At 40.0% G+C, this 20,255-nt stretch overlaps 1 protein-coding gene across 2 annotated transcripts in view; it reads left to right on the top strand.

Annotated features, from left to right (window-relative positions):
- The first annotated feature begins 8,702 nt into the window (after positions 1-8,702).
- PKN2 (protein kinase N2) overlaps positions 8,703-20,255 on the top strand; it is a 54,927-nt gene continuing 43,374 nt past the window's right edge. For both annotated transcript variants that reach the window (XM_062497762.1, XM_062497761.1), the window contains exon 1: positions 8,703-9,039. In XM_062497762.1, coding sequence (XP_062353746.1) covers positions 8,992-9,039 — 48 coding nt within the window. In that variant the 5' untranslated portion in view covers positions 8,703-8,991. The remainder of the gene's footprint in view (positions 9,040-20,255) is intronic.

Genomic DNA, 20,255 nt, shown 5'->3' with positions numbered 1-20,255 from the left:
TGTTAAACTGTTAATTTAATTAATCCACCAATCTACACTCCCTAATCTTCAGAAACATTAAGCATTAAGAAATATTAAGCAGTTTATCAGAATACTATGCTCTCTATTCACCAGACACCAGAAGTTTTTGCCAGCACAGATTATTCTATCCTACCCTTAACATTAGCCTAACTACTATATATATAGAATTCTTCTATATTTTAGTATCAAACTGAGAATTAAGACTATTTTGTACTGACACAAAAGGAAAAGAGACTTGACCTCATTAGCTTGAGTCCAAATTTACATCAGTTGTATCTAAGACAGCTGTAGAACTACAGTGCCTTCTGTCAATGTAAGACCAAAAGCTGAACCTATGACCACTTATATTTCTAATGTTAATTTCAAGCAACAATTTGCAGTTGTTACTATCCAAAATATCACCTGATAACATCTATCTTTACCTTCTGAAGGTGATATGTATGTTTAAAAACAAAACAATGGTGTTGTTGCTGAATGCAGCTCTGAGGCACCAAGAAAGTAAATCCTCAATGATTACATGGGTCTTACAATCCTTCTTAAATACTGGATTTGCAGGGAAAAGGGGAAGCAATAAACACAGTTAAGGACAGCCTGCAAACAGCAATCCCAGCTGGCCTCTGCTTCACCCTTTTCTTTTAAGGGACTTCTGTTATATCATACTTATGAAATATTCATATTTCTGATTGATAAGTATGATAATCTAAGCATCATGAAAACAAGTTTTACTGTCTGCTGCATCTGAAGTCTGCAAACATCATAATAACTGTATTATGTATTATACATTTTAATAACCTTCCTATTATTGCACTTTTCTAATGTTAAATCAACCTCTACCTGCATAGCAAGTGCAAATAACAACTGGGTCTATTATTCTGTTTCGGTTCATGGTGAAAATCCATGCTTTTAATGTCTAGATGTGGTGCTTTCTTTTAACAACTGTTACTATTATCTGTCATGATCAATGATAAACAAAACCCAAATGTTAGGCTGTTTATACCAGTATAAAGGTAATCGTGCATTTCTCTCTAACAGAATTCAGTCATGGTTCTAAAGATTCTCAAGATGTATCATTGATATATACCCATACCATCCATCATTATCATGACCACATTTAGCACAGGTTCAACTACTCTAATTCAATCAAATAGTCGTTAAAGACATTGCAGTTCAATGCTTACCAGATGGATCTCAGAATGAAGAGAAAGCATATAGGACAGGAGGAGGGTAAACCTTATTGTTTTGTTTTGAGATTATTACACTTCGTTTTTATGCCTTGCTCCATCAGTGCACTACTTCCAGGGAGAACAGGGAAGAGAAGGCAAAGAAAGGCAAGAGAAGGGGAAGAGAGAAGGCAAGAGAAGAAAGCAAAGAACAAGCCAAGAATGAGCATGTGCTGCATTAGCTGGAGGTATTTCTGGCACTTGTATAAAAGCTGCCTTCATTAAAGCTAACATGTTAACACTGCAGCAAGCAAAGGCATAAATGAACATAAAGAACATCCACATTATCACATTTCAAACATCAAACCAGTATACTTCAGATCTCTCCTCCATTAACTCCACCTCAGTGACTGCCTCTGGCTGACTGCTCCTTCTTGACACAGTAGCTACAGAAAACAAATAAAGGCTCCAAAATGTTTTCCCTACATTTTTCAGTGGCTTCTAGCTTCATTTTTCTTATAAAGAACAAGTTCACTAACTGCAAACTACCTGCTAGACAAATCAACTTTAAAATGTTTTAGACTTCATTACATGATGATAATAAACAATTCAAAGCCGAGGCCAGACTAACAGTATGGTGTTTCAGTGAATCAAGCACAATAACACAAAATGATGCAGCTTACTCCTCGAGTCCTCCAGTGTTTGCCCTAGAACATTAAACCCATGACATTAAGTCCTTACAAGAAAACACTTTACACTTTTAAAAAAATCACTGGCATCTATGTATCTAAGCAAATTAAGAGAAGCACAAGAGTTTAATTAAGCTCTCAGATGCCTAATCACTCTCCAGTCAGAAATGTCATTTCATGACTAACTTTGCAACTAGGCTTCAGTACAAGAAATCTCACTTAAGCCTTTCTACATTGTGGTATTTTTCAGAACACATGAAAACACCAGCAGATTCATTCACACAAGAGAAAACGCCTTTGAAGAACCTGAAATGTGTGGAAATTACAGCTAGTTTAAAAGGTATATCCCAAATGTAATAGGTGTGGTTAACTTCCCTGCTTGCTTTTGTTATGACCATCCCTCTCCAGGGATGGGGGAAAGAAGAAAGAAAAAGAAGGAAAAAAAGAAAAAAAAGAAGGAAAGGAGAAAGAGAGAAAGATACTAGTCTTACTTCCCCTTATGCTTAAATAACAGTTAAGGGGAATACACTGTAACAAACCATCTCTGAAGCACAGGGTTTATAAGCAGCAGAACATAAATAAAAGCAATGCAAAGTTGCACTAAATTACATAACAGCAAGTTTGCCACAGCCTAAAAATAAAAAAAAACAGAAGGTGATGGGGTTAAGACAAGGAAGAGGGAGGGGGAAGTACTAACGTATTTGGTATCAGAACGTCTTTGAATGTTTTTCTCTTTACATTATTTGATGCAATTGTCATTTTCTCAGGAAGTTTTTAAGCTCTCTTCTCTCCTGAGGATGTCAGTCCCAGCAGAGCAAGAAGAATGCAATTAGAGCTAGCTACAAACCTGCCAGGTAACTCTTGTTCTAAGTGTTCATTAGATGAAGATAGATCTGCCCTTTTAATTCAGACACATTGCCTACTAAGTACAAGTTAATAACTACTCAGGACTTCAGTCCCTGATGGAGTTACATATGCAGGCTACTGTCTCTGAGAAGAGATAAAGACATGGAGAAAAAAAAACAGCCATCAAGTTAATCATGACCAGAAATCATTACCATCTAAGACTGACTGTCTGATGAAGTCTGTTTCAGGACCATTTGACATAGTTATTCATGTGTCCACAAACATATTAGAGCTAAAAAAACACTGCTGTATAGATGCTGCATCACCAGACACGTCATACAAAGGACTTACTTCCTCGTTTTGTCAGTCTTTGCTGCAGATTTCAAAACAGCAAGTGAAAATTGGTTGAGGACGACCAGAAATTCACACACACACATCAGCACATCCACAGCACAAGGTGAGACAAGTCTGTCGATAGCATGCAGAGGATGCTAGGAGAATGCAGAGGAGATGGAGATGCAGAAGAGGATGGACACAATCTTCTGACTTCTGTGAGCTGCTAGCAAATCTGCAGTCTAATATTTCTGGAAGCAAGACTGCCCATAGGCAGGTCAAACCCCACGTTACAAGCATGCAAGAGACATCCCTGCAGCAGCCTTTCAAGCACAGATCTCTTTCTGGGTAAGCCATGTCTGACTCATCCTTTGCAATGCATTTCCCTTTCCTCCAAATGTAGACTGGGATTTCAGCTGAAGCTGTGAAACTTTTTGTTTAATATTTGAAAAGCCTTTTCAAGGACCTTGATTTTACTAGAATAATAGGAAGTTGCACACCTTACTGCTGCACAAGAAAGTCCTTCAATTATCTTCTGTGCATGATTTTCTGATGTTTATTCATAGCAACTTTAGGTCACAACCAGCCACCTACATTCGTTCAGGAAACCAGTCTTCATAACAGGATGACCTATTTGTCATCTTGCCTTGTTTTTGTAAATTAAGATATTTTCTCCTAGTCACCATTTGAAGTAATGTGCTTGCAATTTACAGAAAGGAAGCAACGAGGCCAGGAACTATCCAGAGGTACAGCTACCTCAGACTGATCTCTTCTTACCTACATTGTTGGAAAATAAGGTCTTGATGTAATCAGTGCTGCACCAGGCCCTATTCACTTCAGTGGATTCAAGGAAAGCACAAGAGTCCATCTGGGCAGTTCATTTGCAGAAACAACATCAAGTATAATAAGCTAGATCCTACAATCAAGATTAATTAGAATCACTGGGACTTAGCATAAGTGTAGAGATCAATAATGTTGATCCACTTGTGGGCTCATAGCCTTAATGTAAAGGCATAATGCATTTTGTTATTACTTCAAATAATCTAAGTGGATCTCCTCTAGGGAAATGAGGTCTGATCTCAGCAGCTGGCTCTGCACAGGTAAGGCTTTCCTCTCCCCAAGGTACCACTGACATTAACTGGCATAAGGCAGACTTCTCCTCATAAGAGAAGGATGGAAAAGAAAAACAGGAGGCCATAATGAACAGGAATAAACCACCTTCCCCTGGAGCACTCTTTTCTCACTGACTGCAGGTCTTCCCAGGGTCCAGAATTAATAAAATAGATAGTAAGATAAAGTTTGTTGCACTCCACACCTCATAACATCTGCCTACACTTAGCCCTGGGTAATAGTAGGTAAACATAAAAGACAAATTTTAAGTAGAAAGTGTGCAGCAATTGCTAGGAGGGTTATGATTACACCACAGTAATCCACAGGGAAGTTGTAAGATTAGTTGTGTAATTAAAAGAGTAATAAAGGAATAGTTTAAGTATACTTGAAATATGCATGCACCACAAGAGCTAAATAAACTTATGTAGTCATTTTAGTTTTCTGTTCATGACATGCCATAAACTTGTCCCCTTCACTGCCACTGGTACATCAGTAAGAGCCACAGAGAGCTCTCAGGTGCCTTTTCTTACACAGAATTCCCTTTGAGAAATCTGAGTGAAAGGTGGGTAAGTAACTCCTTAGAAGTGCTATGAAAGAAATGAGTTTTCAAAAAGAAAAAGGAAAATTATCCACACTTTTGTTTTTTTCGATTTTTTATTTTCTCCTTTATGGTATTTTCTTTAAGGAACACCAGCAAGTTGTTGGTCTAAGAAAGATTGTTATATAAATTTATTTTTTGTCTCAAGTTTTAACCTGACCTAGACATATTTATTCCTAAACCTATTGGAAGATGTATTGGAAGCCTTAAATTGAAGATTCCTCCTATTACCACAATAATTTGCAAAGCAAAACAGGAAGATGGAAAGTACTATTCTTCATTAATATTTTTTTCAACACCCTTAGGCTGAAGTAAACAAATAAAGAAGGCAAAGACATATACATTCTCCATCTCATTTTTCTGTGCCTCATAGTTCCAGAATTTCCTAAGGTTTTTAAAGGATCCAACTTAGAGGGTCAACTATGCAAGAGTAACACTGCTTTGTCTAGAAGTCAGGGAGAATTAATGGTTACATTATTGAAAATCTGTTGTGGTGGGGTAGTGGTTTGGGTTTTTGTTTTTTTTTTTTTTTAACTAAGGTCAGGCAGGGCTACATTTCTTTTATATAGTTAGTTAGTTGTCTTTATTCCTAAGTGAAAGGAAAGTTAAAAGTTAAATTTTATCCCAAAGTAGACTTCAAGTGTGAATTTTAGCATTCCTGCTTTAGGAGATAAAGATTTCCCTTTACAGGTATCAATATTACCTGCAAAATCAAATAATCTTTACCCAACCCATTAACAGGGTCATTAATTCTTAGAGCTTGTTCTATGCTTAAAAAGGTGGTGAGCTGGCCTAGTATTGTTCTGCCCCACTCACCTATTAAGAGCATATGTAGAATCACATCCAATTTCTTCTTTCCTAGAGTTTCATTTTGCCCATACCTAGGCACATCTCTACACTGCTGTCCCTCTAGACCTACATCACTAATTTAAACAAACAAGATTCACCAGAAGTCTAAGTAAGAAATTACATTCCTCGTAGAGGTTTGCAAGTAGTGAGAGTATACCTATCTAGGGCTTTTCACAGGTCAACCCTCATTTCTAGATGCATCACTAAGTGAAAGTAAGCTCTTTCTTAGGTGATATATTGGACTAGTTAGAACTATTCCAAAAAGTACCTTTGATTTTGCTTACAGTATCCTGAACGTTTACCTAGAGAGTTCAGTACTGTGCTTAAGGGTGCACAAGTTGTGTTTTGTACCAGGAACTCTGAATGTCTCAGCTATTCACTTTTCCAGGTCTTTGTGACAAAGACATTAATAACACAACCTGAAGAAAAGAAACAACTAAAGGCCTTAGCCAGAAGTACTGACATCCATTACATTCAGTTTGCTTTTCTAGCCTGCTGATTGACTGCAGGGATGAGCTAACAATAATGGCTGAAGAAATTGCATTCAGATATTTTAAGGCACAGGCTGAACTCAGAACTCCATATAATGCTAAATTCTCGGACTTACATACTTAACTGCCTTCTGTTCTGGGACTCATTCGGAATGTCTCCTCTTCCTCAGCAGTTCACTGTCACAGTACTTAAATGCAGAGCTACAGTTATCCAGGACTGCCCCATGCTTTCCAGACTCTAAAAGAACAATTAGGAAGTATCAGAGCTTTTGCTAAGCTAATATTGTTTTACCAAGCCAGTTTCTCCCTAGATTCCTGTGCCACCACACTTCCATCAAAGAATCTAAGACTGTGTCCTTCCAAGTTGTGTAAATAATATTTGGAATACAAAAAAAAGATCACAGGCATTGTCTTGACAGGGATAATAATATGCTCTAGGCTACACTCAATAGGCAGGCTAGGTTAAGCATGAACCAAAGCCAGCTGCCTGTTCTCTCCAAGCTTCACTAACTTTGTTGACATCCATCAATATATATGAATTTTCTCTGAGGGACAATCTGTGTTTCCCTCTGACCACATCTTGTAAATTAGACATGCAAGCACATTGATTCTTCTCCTTTGCAATGGGACCAGGCAAGGAGATGAGCTGCAGTAATGGACCACACGCATGCTGACAAGTAAATGAAGTCCTAAATCACGGTAATCCAGTAATTTGTGATTACTTCTTTATATCCTTCAACATCTGTTCTCAAAACCAGTTCAAAAGAAGTTTAAGCATTTGAAAACATTCTATCATGGTCAAAATGAGAAATAATTGTATGAAAGTCTTTCTTTCCTCATCCTGTTTGTACGCACTGTGCCCAAAACTGCACAAGCCACTTCAGGCTGCTGACATGGGACCACTAAAACAACACTAATTCATACCACTGACACTGAAGCTGTGCTAAAACAGATTTCACTGGATAAGAGCCTTTCTAAAATAGTGACTTTTGGACAATCAGAAAGTAAAGTTTTCCTCTGAGCCTGTAATTGCCTGGCCACATAGCACAGAAATTAAGCCACTGTCTTCATGAAGACTAAGTCTAAACATAAATTTGCACATGTGAAACATTATAAACTGTATCAAACAGCTACTTACATATATGTCACTGAAAAAGTAATTTCAGTAAAAATGTGCATTGGTACTGTAGAATTATCTTAGTATTTCTTTTACATGAAACTGTGCGCATATGCTCATAAACTTCTTTTCTACTGCATGATAGACAGTACTGTCAGGTTGGTTTAGTGCTCATCTGTGGAAGCATAAGCACACTTAAAATGCTTCAAATTCGCTAGGAATAGTAGTGGTAGTGCAATGTTGACTTCTGCCATTCCTATTTCCTCAAAGAAACAAAACAACCCTCCAAAGTTTAACCTGCATGCCTAGAGCAAAGACTACTATTGGTCTGTAGCCATACAGAGATGCAGCAGCGTATACAGAACAAATGCTGCTGATGCTTGCATTAAGCTGAATCTATTGAAAATGCCTCAGCTTATGATTTTGAAATGAACTGCACAGAGTAAAAAAACAAAAGAAAACAAAAAGCTATAATTGTTTGACAGAGCATTTTGCATTAGTCCAATTAGCCGAACGTAACATTCAATATTAGGGTGGAATGACAATACATGTGGATATACAGTCGACAACAAAAAGCACACGTTTATGGGTAGGTGAAGAAAACCACCAGCTCTCGACACAAGCAGGAGACTGAAAAGCCCGCTGTCACAGTGTCACGAGGGGAGAGAAAACAATTCCTCCCAGACACTCAAACCCATTTTGAAGCTCTGGGAAGCTTATTATTCTGAACAGTGCCAACCCCCAGAAAACTCACCAAGTATCCCAAGTACAAATGTTTAGTCCTTTAAACTGTTAAAAACGGCATTTACAGCCCCCACTCACCATAACCTCCTGGGCCACTGCTCCAGGTCCCCAGGTGCCTGCTTGAGATTAGCGTGAACTCTCCTTCCTGAGCTACCTGCCTTCGCTACCCAACAAACTGAGGGCTTCACCTCTCTCCCAGGCCCGGGAGAGCCGAATCCCTGCAGCCCCCAACACCAGGAATGCGTCACACGCCCCCCAAACCCGGCCACCACAGGAGGAAACGACAGGATTCTAAGCGCTGGAGCCTAAAGGATGGGGACGCGCCACCAGCGGAGTGTGCAGGGGAGGAGGTGGCGAGGAGGTGGCGAGGCGGCCGCGGGGCTGAGGGGAGCGAGGGGCGTGAGGGGAGCGAGGGGCGTGAGGGGAGCGAGGGGCTGAGGGGCCTCGCGCCCGCCTTCCCGCGCACCGCGCCTCGCGCCGCTCTGCCCGCGCGGGGGAGGTGGGGCCGGGGGGCGCGCGCGCCGCTCTCCGCCTCCGAGGGAGCCCGCTCTTACTCCCGCACGGTCACGTGCTCCGGGAGCCGCAAAGCAGCGACGCCTTTGCGACAGGGTGACAGCCAAATGGTGCGACATCAGCGGCGGCCGCAGGCGCAGCAGCCGCGGCGGCCCCAGCGCTGCCAGGGCCGAGCACCGCGCCCGGGCGGGGAGCGCACCGCGGGCACCGCACGGCGGGGAGGGCTCCGCGCCGCTCCGCGCCGCTCCGAACGCGCCGCTCCTCACCGCGGGGAACGCTCCGCACCCCACCGCGGGGAACGCGCCGCACCGCACCCCAGTGCCCGCCGAGACCCCCATGAGAGTAGAGGGGTCAGCGGCGCCCCCCCCGCGCACCCTCGCCCGCCTGCCTGAGAACGGAGCGCTCCCCCCGCCCCCGATGCGCCCTTAGTCCCGGCCCCGGACCCGCCTCCCTCGCTCCCCTCCCCGCCGGCGGCGGCGGCAGCAGCGGCGGCCAGGTGCGGACTTCAAACCCCGGCGAAATGGCGTCCAACGCGGCGGAGAGGGAGATCCTCTTCACCGAGCTACAGGTAAGAGACGAGGGGCGCCGCCCCAGCCCCACTCCCCTCCCTTCCTGGCGGGGAGGACGGAGGAGCCGCCGCGCCCCGCCGCCCCCTGCCCGCCGCTCGGCGCGGGACGCCCACCCCACCCCGGGCCGGGGGGCCGGCGGAAGCCCGTGCTCACCCCAGGCCTCTTCCCGCTGCTCTCCCCCGGGAGCGGAGGCGCCGCCGCCCGGTCACGGCCCCACCCTGCCGCCGGCCGCGACCCGCTTTTGTCTGCGCTAGGCTCTCTCCTTCCCCCGCCGAGCGGCCGCGTCCCTCCGGCGGGGCCTGCCCCGGCCGCGCCCCCGGCCCCGCCGCCCCGGCATCTCCCCCCGCCCGCCCCAAGGCTGCCCGCGCCCGGAGCCCCTACGGGGACCGGGGCTCTCGCCCTCCCCCCCGCGCGGGGCACGGCGCTCGTCCGGGCCGGGCCCGGAGGGCTCCCGGTGGCCACCCCACGCCCGCGTCAGGGTCAGGCAAAGAGCCTTTCTCTCCTCTGGACATGGCACCGCGCAGGAGCCGGAGCAGCTTCCTTCTAGGCCTTGAGCGCCGAGCTTGGGAAGAGGAGAAAATGGTGCGATCAATGTTATTTGTCACACTGCGAGGGTTCTTGTCGCTACAAAAAAAAAAAAAAACAATCCCAAAAGACCCCGCCACACTAGAGATTTCCATCCCTGTAATTTGACAGGTTTTGGTTGCCTGTGCAACTGTTACTTTCTGTTTGTCATCTGCAAGGTTAGATGTAATTCATGTAATTCATGAGCTTCACTTTCGTTGGTCTAATCTTTAAATGTCAGCACAACCTGCTACCTCTTCAGTTTCCTTGTTCCAAAGCAAGCTTGCTTTATTTTTTTTGTTTATTTGTTGGGTTTTTTTTATAATATATATCATTAAATCCATTCAAGTTGTTAGGTTTACCCAGATAAAGAATGTGTCTCTGAATTTATTAGTTGGACAGTGAACCAAAGGAAGAAGTCCATAAATGGAAAGTCTTGAAAATAATGGTCAAATAAAAATTAAAAAGGCCTGTTTTAAAAAATAGTGATTTTGTTTCCTTAATGCTGTTAGGTTCTCCTCTAAGTCTGAATGTTGGAGGTGTGCTCACTTGAATAGCAAAGGAAGCGAAGGCACAACAGATGTAGGAATCTACTTAATATTGTAGCACATGAGATGGCTGAAGGCTAAGAATCCATCTAAAATGCTGAACTTTAATCAGTGGCTCATAAGTGCCTAGGAAGAATCAGTATGTTAATACAAACTTGATACGATGATATATAAGCTGGTAAACCTGTTTGAAGTGGAGACCTCTGTGAATAACTAACTATAGTCATGTTTCAAGTAAGCTAAATGGAAGCAACAGTTCTGTAGAAGTACCCAAAGCAGGTTTCCGATTACTTTAAAGTGAAATGAGTGGAGATTTTTGTTTGGGGGGATTTGAAAGGGTGGTTTTGGTTTTGTTTTGTTACTTTTCTTCTTGAAAGATGAGACTGACAGTGATGCTAATTAAAAAAAACACCAACCAGGGTGGGTCCACCTAGGATGGATTAGATTTTTTGGTTGCACTGTCTTCCATTATGTATGGTAACTTCTGTATCAATAAATACAGTTTCTTGCACAAGACAGAAAGGTTAGTTTAACATGGGAATGCCAGTGGGGTTTAAGTTTTGTGCTTTTAGGTATTTTTAAGGGGAACTTTCATATCAGAAAGAACCGCTGTAAAGATGGCGTTTTGTTTGCCATGCCATATATTAGCAGTGAAATATAAAGGCATCAATATGGTTCTGCTTGGGAATACCTCAAAACAAATCGCTCTTCGTATACCTGTACATAAAAGTTGGTATGGTATGGTATGGTATGGTATGGTATGGTATGGTATGGTATGGTATGGTATGGTATGGTATGGTATGGTATGGTAAAGGGAACTACAGTGAAGTGTGAGATAACGCCATTTTGCTCATGTTTCTTCAGGAGGGAACTTCCTCAATCATAAGAACTCTAACTTAAAAAGTGCTTAAATGTGAAATGGACTTTTGCTTGCATATTGCAATCCCGCACAGAAAGATGAGGAAGTTGTAGAATTCGTGGCTACAGTAAAGGTTTAAAGGGTCAGGTACATGGGTTGATCTAGATCATGGGTGATGTGTGGTGGGTTAGATGTTTTGTTAATAGACGTGCAAACTGACTGAAAACAAGCTGAACCCAGTGTAAATGCCGAATTCGTTCCTGACACGGACTCTAAAGTATCAGTCAGTATAACCCGTTGCTTTGTGCTGTGCTATGTGCTGTGTGCACCTGGTTATGACAGCCCTGTGTACTCCAGCGTGCTGTAGGAAAACTGTTAGCTTGGGGTGAAGTTAATAGGAGTGGATCAGTGGTTATGAATCAATTGAACACTCCTGACAGAAAGATTGGCAGACTGTCACAACTACTGACTAACAGGATGTGAAGTGGGTTCTAAGAAAATATATATTAAAAAAAAGAGCAAAATAACTAGTTGCTAATAAGAAAGTGGTAAAACATAGATGTGATACATGTACTTATTTCAAAGGCTTAATTAAACAGGCCTTAAATAGACCTTAGACTTCACTTCTCACAATGAAAGTTTTGTATCGTAAATAAGTGTTGCTGTATCAGATAGAGCAATTTCTTATAAACCTCTGCTAGCAAATATCCACTTGATATTTCTGTCCTGCTTTTTCTGCAAAATATTGTATCCATTCTTCTATATTTTATTTTACTTTAAACATTTTATAGACTGATAGTGCAATGTGGAAAGTATATCTTGCTACTTAGCAAGTTTTAAACTAAGTTTGTTCAAGGTGGAAAAGGCACTGCTTATTTTTGAGTAGTTAGCAAATGCAAAGTACAAGGTAAACTTGGCAATAAGCAAATCCTCTTTTTAGTTTGTTCTGGTGGCTTCACCAACGAAATTGCCTGATTACTAAAGATTGAAAGATTACATAAAGCCAGATTACCCTTTTTTACCTCCTTTTATCTCTAGTACAGCTTCTTTAGTAGGGGGAGGAATGAGCTTGGGTAAGAACCAGTATTGCTGATGTTGCCTTCCCTTTCAAAACTCTGCTGTCCTTCCCTGGGCTTGCATCCCTTAGAACTTTGTACACCATGTAAACTAGCCTCTCCAGTGCTTGCTCTCAGGTTAATTGCACTGTCTTTAACTCTTTGCTTCCTGGTGGAAGTGGCACCTCTGTTTCTTCAAAGAAATTCAACTCTAACATACAGTGCTGTAGTTTGTTAAATAAGGCATCCACAAAATAAAATATTTTTAAGTTTTTAATGGAAAAAAGTTTGGTTTGTTTTTATTTTCAAATCATTATTAAGAAGAATATTTTTTGTGAAGTGTGTGTGCTTTCTTAGCAGTGATGGTAGATGTCAGCATAATAAATTCTTATGGCTGGGTTAACAGAAATTATTGCTGAGAGTATTTAAATGAAACCATTGTGTATGCCCAGTGATTATACTTGTGTACTTCTAGGTGTTCACTACTGCTTCTTTTCTAGATAGTGTAAATCTAAACTTGGGGCTTTTACTGTTAATGTTACATGATTTATTTTACAAAAATTTTTACTTCACTCAAAGTAGTGTTTTGCAAAGCAATAATTGTTTAATATCAGGGGAAAAGAGTGTATGATTTGTGTTTATTTGCTTAATTGAAATTGTTTGGTCAAAATAATTGGGCTATGCCCTGAAATTAATAACCATGTAACAAATACTCCATTACTTCAAATGGAAATATTAAAGGCTCTACCTGGAATTAATTTTTCAAACTCAACCATCATACATATTTTTAATATTACAGATCATTGTGAAAAATGTCTTTATACTGGTCAGCATAAAGGGATTTTTTTAATGGATGTTTTGTTTTAATACCCTGATCACCTAATTTCCTGAGGTGCTATACTTTAGGGATTGTAAAGCATAAATTTCCTGACAGTATCATGTTTAAAGGCCATGGTAATTTTTTCTTTTAGATAGTGATGAACAGTACCATGACTGAAATACGTGTAAATTATGATTATATGGTGGCACATCCAGTATAGTTTTGGGTCTGTTTTTCCATTTCATATCTAGGGCAAGAACATTTGTCAAATTAATGTGACTGAACAATGCTTAGTATTTTGTTGGTCTGCATGACACAGATTGGACTGTTGAATCTGAGGTTATACAACTATGTTTTGTATATAAATGTCTATAAAATTGGTACTCGCATTTGTTAAACTACTAGCTGGGATTCTGAAAACATGTATTTCATTCCTGGCTTCTCTGTTCTCAGCTAGGTGACATTTAGGCAGATGACTTTGCTTACTCATGTCTCAGTTTTCTCATCTTTAGAATAGAGGTAACAATGTCTGCTTTTTTGGAGTTAGAAAGTACTGGGTATTTATTATTAGCTGTGGTCAAGTGCCTAAGGACACTGTAAAAAGCTACAAGTAACCTAATTAATCTGTTTTGAAGAGACATTGTAATTGGGCTGAGCAGTCAGCACTAAGATTGCCTTCAAATAATATTCAGCTAGGACAGATTAGCTTTAAATAATTTTGAATGACTCTTGTTTCTTCAGGAGGAAAGAATGTCACCTTCAGGTGAAAATATCCTGAACTAGTCAATTGCAGTTTAGAAATGAAAATATGTGTACAGCTACTTGGGAATTCTTAGGTCCCTACAAATGCTTTCACAATTGATGGATTTAGAGAAGCGCTTCAGGGGTTTTTTTTCCATTTGTGGATGTATATTACTCTTTAAACAGTCTACAGTTCAAATCCTGTATTAGCAAAATCTGCATCCTGTTCTCAGTGGAACATTAACAGTCCTTAAAATACCTTTTGGTAGGTGCATGGGTGGAGTTTTTGGTTTTGTTTTGGGGTTTTTTTTCCATTTTTAAAATTCTGTTAGTCTTCCTATTAACACAGGAACTTGTATATGATGTAGACTTGTATGTATTTGACTGAATTTTCTTTATCAGAGCAGCTGTCTTTTTAGGACCCAGATCTGTTATTTTAACTCAAGATAAATTATTTGTGATGGAGAGTAGAAAAGTATTTAGTTGCACTATATGTAATAGCTCTTCTGGAATAGTTTTGTACATTGTGAAGGTCATTCATTTCAATGTAACCTAAAATCTGCAGTAGAATAACTAGATAAATATGGAACACACTTTCATTGGGAAACAGTGGTTTGAGGATTTCATGTTGGGATTGAGCGTTTCCTCATCGGTGCCTCGGTGCTGAATCTGAGACTGTGTTCTGTATGTGTTACATGCAGCAGAGGGCTCGGTCTGCTTTCTCTTTTTTTTTTTCTTTTGCTAGAAATCACTTGTACAACTGATACAAATAGGTTGATGGTATGCTTTTTGCTTGTTTTGTTTTTTCACTACATGGGTCCAGTAAGTGAATGGGTTCAGGAACAGACTGAGCTGAAGCATCTCTCATGAGGCTGCACTGTAGCATGGGGAAAGCTTTTGTATGGTATACTTCGAAGCTTTAATTATTAATGCTTGGTCTGCAGTTCCTGGCACAAGCAAAAGAGCATCTTTGCTAGTGTTTGGTGTGGGTGGGGGAGGTTCTTTTTAAAGAAATGAGATTTATGTAGAATCGAATCCCTGGCTTCTGTTACTTTGAGATAGGATTGAGAAGTACTACATTGAAACAGAAACTAATAGTGCCATTAGCTAACTGCAGGCCTGTGCTTACAAGTAGCAGTAGATCTGTTTGTTTATTTGAACTGCAGCAATGCAGTTATGTCATGGTGATATGTAAATTTTGATATGTCACAGTGACACAAACTGACACCATTTTTGTTACTGCCATTTTACAGCTACCCAGTTACGTACTGTTTGACACCTCACCAGTGAATTGAACCACTTGTATGGCAGTCTGGGAGTACATCCTTTGCAGCAAAGTACTGCTGTCTGGGATTTTCATGATTTTGCAGGATGATTTTCCAAATGCAAGAATTCTGTGTCTGTATTATCAAACTAAGGATGTTTTATGGCATCCATCAGGTTTGCCAGTGCAAATTCTGATAGCTGGTGAGGATGAGATGGCTGAGGTTTCACTCGCATGGTGGTGAGGAGACACTGACATGAACAGGATAGCAGTGCACACTTGCAGGCTTATGTTCAGCTAAATGAACCAGCTTTGCTGGGAATTCTGCTGCTGTTCTGCGCTGGATAACAGAAGAGGCTGAAATGAAGCTATTCAAAGGCAGTGCATTTAACTTCATGAGTAGGGTGAGCTGAGAGGGTTCCTGTGATAAGTTCCTACAGCTCAGTTGTGGGACCACCACCAGGTGATTGTTTTTTTAAGAGCAGGCCACGCCTTACTTTTTCTTGATGTTAGGTGTAGATACAACTTCTTATACTTTGTATCAACATTATGCCCACTGTGGCTGTACTTCCTGTTTACCGCTGCTGTGCACAGAGCACTTCTGGAGTGGATGCACAGAGATGGCAAGACTCTGCTCTCAGTAGTGGAGCTTTTTGCTTCCACTGGGCAGCCAGGGAAAAATTAGGAATATTAGCAGAAGTGTATTTTCATAGGCCAAGCATATCTATACTAAAAGCCTTTGTTATTTTACTTTAGATACATAGCTAACTGTCAGATAGGTACTAAATAAGAAATGATGATTGGAAAGGGCTGGGCTATGAAAGTTTAATATGTACAGCATTTCCCTGTTCTTTTCTTGTGCCATGAAGAAAGGTTGATGTGTGGCAAGACCCAGGGACAGTGTGCTCTGGCCCAGCATGCAAATCAGGGTTAGTAAAAACCTTAATGTGGAAGTGACTAATAGCTCGCTGCTTCTACCTCCAATTCCTTAAAACCTTGTTTTCTCCACTGGAGATGCATTAGTTTTTAGATGTTAGAGAGTTTCTGACTTCTTCTCTAAGTTAGCGCAGATCAGAGAGCTTGAATCAGAGAGCTTGAATCAGAAGCCTTTAATACCTGGTTCCTGTCTCTGGTGTTATGTGTGGGAGTCTGGCGTTGAAGCAAGCTGTTTTTTCTCTTGAGGTGTTTCTGACATTTGTTACCTTGCAACGTGGTGGTAGGGTTCATAGATTTTAAGTTTCCATTAAACGCAAGAACATGTTAGCCTGAAAATGAAAGTAGCAGAATCAGTTCTGTTTCTATCGAGAAGAACCAGGGAGACAGTTTTCCATTAACTTTCCACACTTTTTATTAGGATGCAACAAAATGCAATAGGCAGAAAGAAGATCTATAACCAGGAGAAGGCATAATTGATATGCAATACCAAGGTAGTAATAGACTGTACTAAAGTTCTAAGCTAAATTTCAGGAATATTGTGGAGCTCTCTTTGTTACTGTGATGAAACACTTCCAAGCAGATCAGGTCAGAAAGGAGAACTTTTCCTGGGGATAAATACAACAACAGTAGTTTTCTGAGCCCTAAACCCAGGGAATATTGCTCAGTTCTTGGAATGTGGGGGCTTATAAAACCTTGTGGTTGTGTCGGGGTTTTTTTTACCTCTTTATAGTCAAAGTACTTGAGCATCACTACCATATACATTTTCTCTAATGAAATTTAAGAAGTAAATACATGTACGCTAACTTCATAAATACATATGCAATATCCTATGTACTCATATTTGTTAGACTATTGAAATAAATAGGTTATTAAAATTATTAAGCAGTAGTGGTAAGTTTAATTGTTATTTACCTGAAATAGTACATGTAAATAATTGCGGTATGTGGGTGTTCTGAAATTATTCTTTTATTCAGCTGTGTGTATGTATATATTTTTATATATATAAACTGCATGTAACTTTTGAGGAGAAATTGAGAGTTGATGTATAAAACATTAAAAATAGTCTTTTCTTTTTTTGTTTTTTCATTTCAAAGTCCCAAACACAAACTGTCTAATTAACCAGGTAATAGTGCTATGGTTTAGTATATCACTGGTGCTATAGGTGGCCTGTGAACTTAGGAACTTTAATGTATGTATTTTTGAAAACTGCTAAAAGTATATTCAATTTGGTTTTCTTTGTTGCAGTAAGATGTAAGGCATGTCTGGGACATAAATTTAGGATGAAAAAGTTCTAGTTGGTTCATTGATGATGTCACGTGCTGGATTTGGAAGCTTTACCCATACAGACTTGAGTCTGTTGCTCAAAGAAAGTTGTCAGACTTTGTCAGCTGGTACTGCTGCTGGAAGTGAGCATGTGCCATATTGTGTTGCTTTACATTTGCACAGGCAGCTCTGTGGTGAACAGATTTTATTGTTTTGTTTTGGTGGGATTTTTTCATCCTTAGATTAGTTTTCAGCTAGATCAGGTTCATAATTGCAGTTCACTGTGTGGTCATATAAAGATTTATACTGGCATATATATGAGTGAATGGTCTGGGGCAGGAATAAACTGTTAGGGGAGGTCAGGACTGCTGGTTCTTTAGGATGCTTTTTTTTGCCTGCAGTGGTGGTTCATGCAGTAAAATGTTTATCAGATTACAGATTCACAGCTAAGGACTGTAAAGAGTCCAATCCTTTTCTAGCTTTACATTCTTCAACAGAAAGTCTTAAAATGTACATGTGACAGTGAAAACCTGTTTGTCTGAAAAAGCATTAAAAATGGAATTGGTTTGGACATCATGTGTGGATGGAAGATGTAGCTACGTTTAGTTTGTTGAAGGCTGAGAACAGTGGTAAGGTTTTGTAGCAGTACCCAAGGTCAGTGCAGGGGTATGACCCCAATTTTACTAGCTAACTTTTAGAAGAAGCCTTTGCTGTTAAACTTTTTATGCACTCAATGCAAGGAAGGGTTTTGAAAAATCTTGAGTCTTTTTGTTATTTCTCTAGCTGAAGTAGAAGAAGAAGTGAGTGTACAATTGAAATGGATGGGATTGAATTTTGGAGTTAAGGCAAAGTACTGTGCGAGTAATATTGTAAATGTACTGCCTATAAAGGTAATGAAGAGACTGAGGTATTATATGAGCTTGATGTGAAGACATTTGTCAGTTAATGAGGAGCTCAATAACTGTGAGGCATTTGAATATTCAGTAGGGGAAAAAATCCCGTACAGTGATGAGTTCACTGTTTGCAATAAGAAAATATTTCTGAATGGTCACGTGAGCATCAATTAAAGCACCACTTTGAGGACTTTTAACCACTGTGTGTATACAAGATTGATGCTGTGTTTCAGAGGTCTAGCCTAATTTGGGGAAGCAAAGGCCTAAAAATCTGATGCAGAAGTTAGAAGTTAGGGTAGCAAAGTGATTGGATGTTTTCAATGTTCTTGTGTTGAATTAATTTCAAAATTACTAATTCTTTCTCATTCTCTGTGGTAACAACAGGCTTATTTCTGTAATGTAGACTAGAAGCTTTATGCCAGTCCTTAGAAAAATGGAAAAAACTTGCTTGGTTCTGTTTTTCTACCTTTCTTATTTCTCTTCTGCAGGAAGAGGAACATAACCTCTTCCTTTTATGACACATTTTAGGACTTGCCCTATTTACATCACTGAGCTTACTAGATATGAGATTTAAGTTTCTTTTTCATCATTGTGATATGTGTTATCACTTGGATTTTTTAGTAACATAAGCCCCAAAGCATTCAAAAGCTATTGCTGGGAATTTAGAAGGAATGCAAATTGACTGTGTGTCCTGTTGCTTTTTACAAGTACAGTATGTAAAACCATCCACTGCTTTTCAACTTTGTATGTTTATTTATATGGGAAGACACTGCAAAACAATTAAGTGGAATGAGTTTTAAGAGAATGTTTTCTTTATAGATGGATCTGCATATGGCATGACAAGATTCTTTCTTTCCTATTACTCAAATTGTGGAAGCTAAAATTATAAGATAAATTATGGCAAAGAAGTGCCAGCTTTTCTGACAAGTGTTGTTAACTGCTGAAGTTGTAAGTGCTGCCTGCAACCCGTCCAGATCATGTAGGGAATTACATGGGCATAATCAGATGAGGAGACTCCATACAGTAAACCAGATTTTAGCAAAATATTATAGAAGACTAAGTTTCAAAGACTTGTATTGAAAAATACAAAAACAAGCATGCAGATGTATAGAACATTTTTAAATCACCAAGGCCTTTTTGTAGACATATTCTAAACTTAGTGACAGCAGTAGAAAAGTAAAAGTACTGTAAATTGTACATGCCTGACTACTCGTGTAGCATTCTTGAACTGCTGCCCATTTGGGACTCGGCAATCGCCTTTAATGGAAGCATGTTTTCTTCAATATTGGAGTTTGTTTGTTGCTTATTTATGAGCTCATATGAAGCCGTTGTTTTAGGCTGAGAATGCCTGGATGTCAGAAGTTATGATTTGCAAATTATAATATCCATAACTAGGGGTCCTCAGAAAGATTATTTAAATTTTGTTACTGAAACTCATTGTTTGGGGAGTTTTCATCAAGTTGCTCTGATTTCCGTCTTTGGTTTCTCCTCTCCTGAAGAGATGGGAACATGACATTTTGAAAATCAAAACAGACAGTGCTTCAACATTAGAACAACATTATTTCTTTCAGAGGGTTTTTTAATTGTATTCTACTTCTTTATTTGTGCAAGTTAGTATGAGTCAAGCTAAGTATTTTTCTGTTGGGTGAAAGATTTAGTTTAAACTATTCACTTTTATCAGGCTGGTTCAAATATGATTCCTCAGCATATAAGCAAGCCACTTCACAAACGAACATCTCAATCTGACTTTTTTCCTTTTCTTTTTCTATGTGCATTTTTCAAAAAAAATATTAATCTATGGTAAAATACGTGGCATCAACAGTTAATTTTTGTTTTGGGGGCAAACTCCTTTCTTGAATTCTGCCTTTACTTGTAACATGCTACATAATGCAGAAACAATTTACAATTGTAAATTTAATTGCTTTAGAAACTGATCTTTATCTGTATTAGGATTTCGTACGAGAGAGCAAGTGAATATATTCTCAAGTTTTAATTAAACTAATTCTAAGAGATTTTTTTTACAAATCTTTAGATGTTTCTGAAGTGCAGGAGGAATAGGAATGATGGCCTGCTGTGATGGGGTATGCAGTATCATCATCTATTTTTCAGGTTAGCAGCCAGCACTAATTTGAAGTGTTTCTTTTTGATGGGAGTAACTCAGTGACACTGTCAGGGCAGCAGTTTCTGTGCACGTGGGAAATGATTTATTTAACTCCAGTGTCATTCTTGAACTAGATGACCTTGGGTATGAAAGAAAAGCAAGAGAGATCCA

This window comes from Cinclus cinclus, chromosome 8 (genome assembly GCF_963662255.1).
Source record: "Cinclus cinclus chromosome 8, bCinCin1.1, whole genome shotgun sequence".
Taxonomy (NCBI): domain Eukaryota; kingdom Metazoa; phylum Chordata; class Aves; order Passeriformes; family Cinclidae; genus Cinclus; species Cinclus cinclus.
Note: the sequence above shows the minus strand (reverse complement) of the source record. Positions and strands in the feature narration are given on the sequence as shown.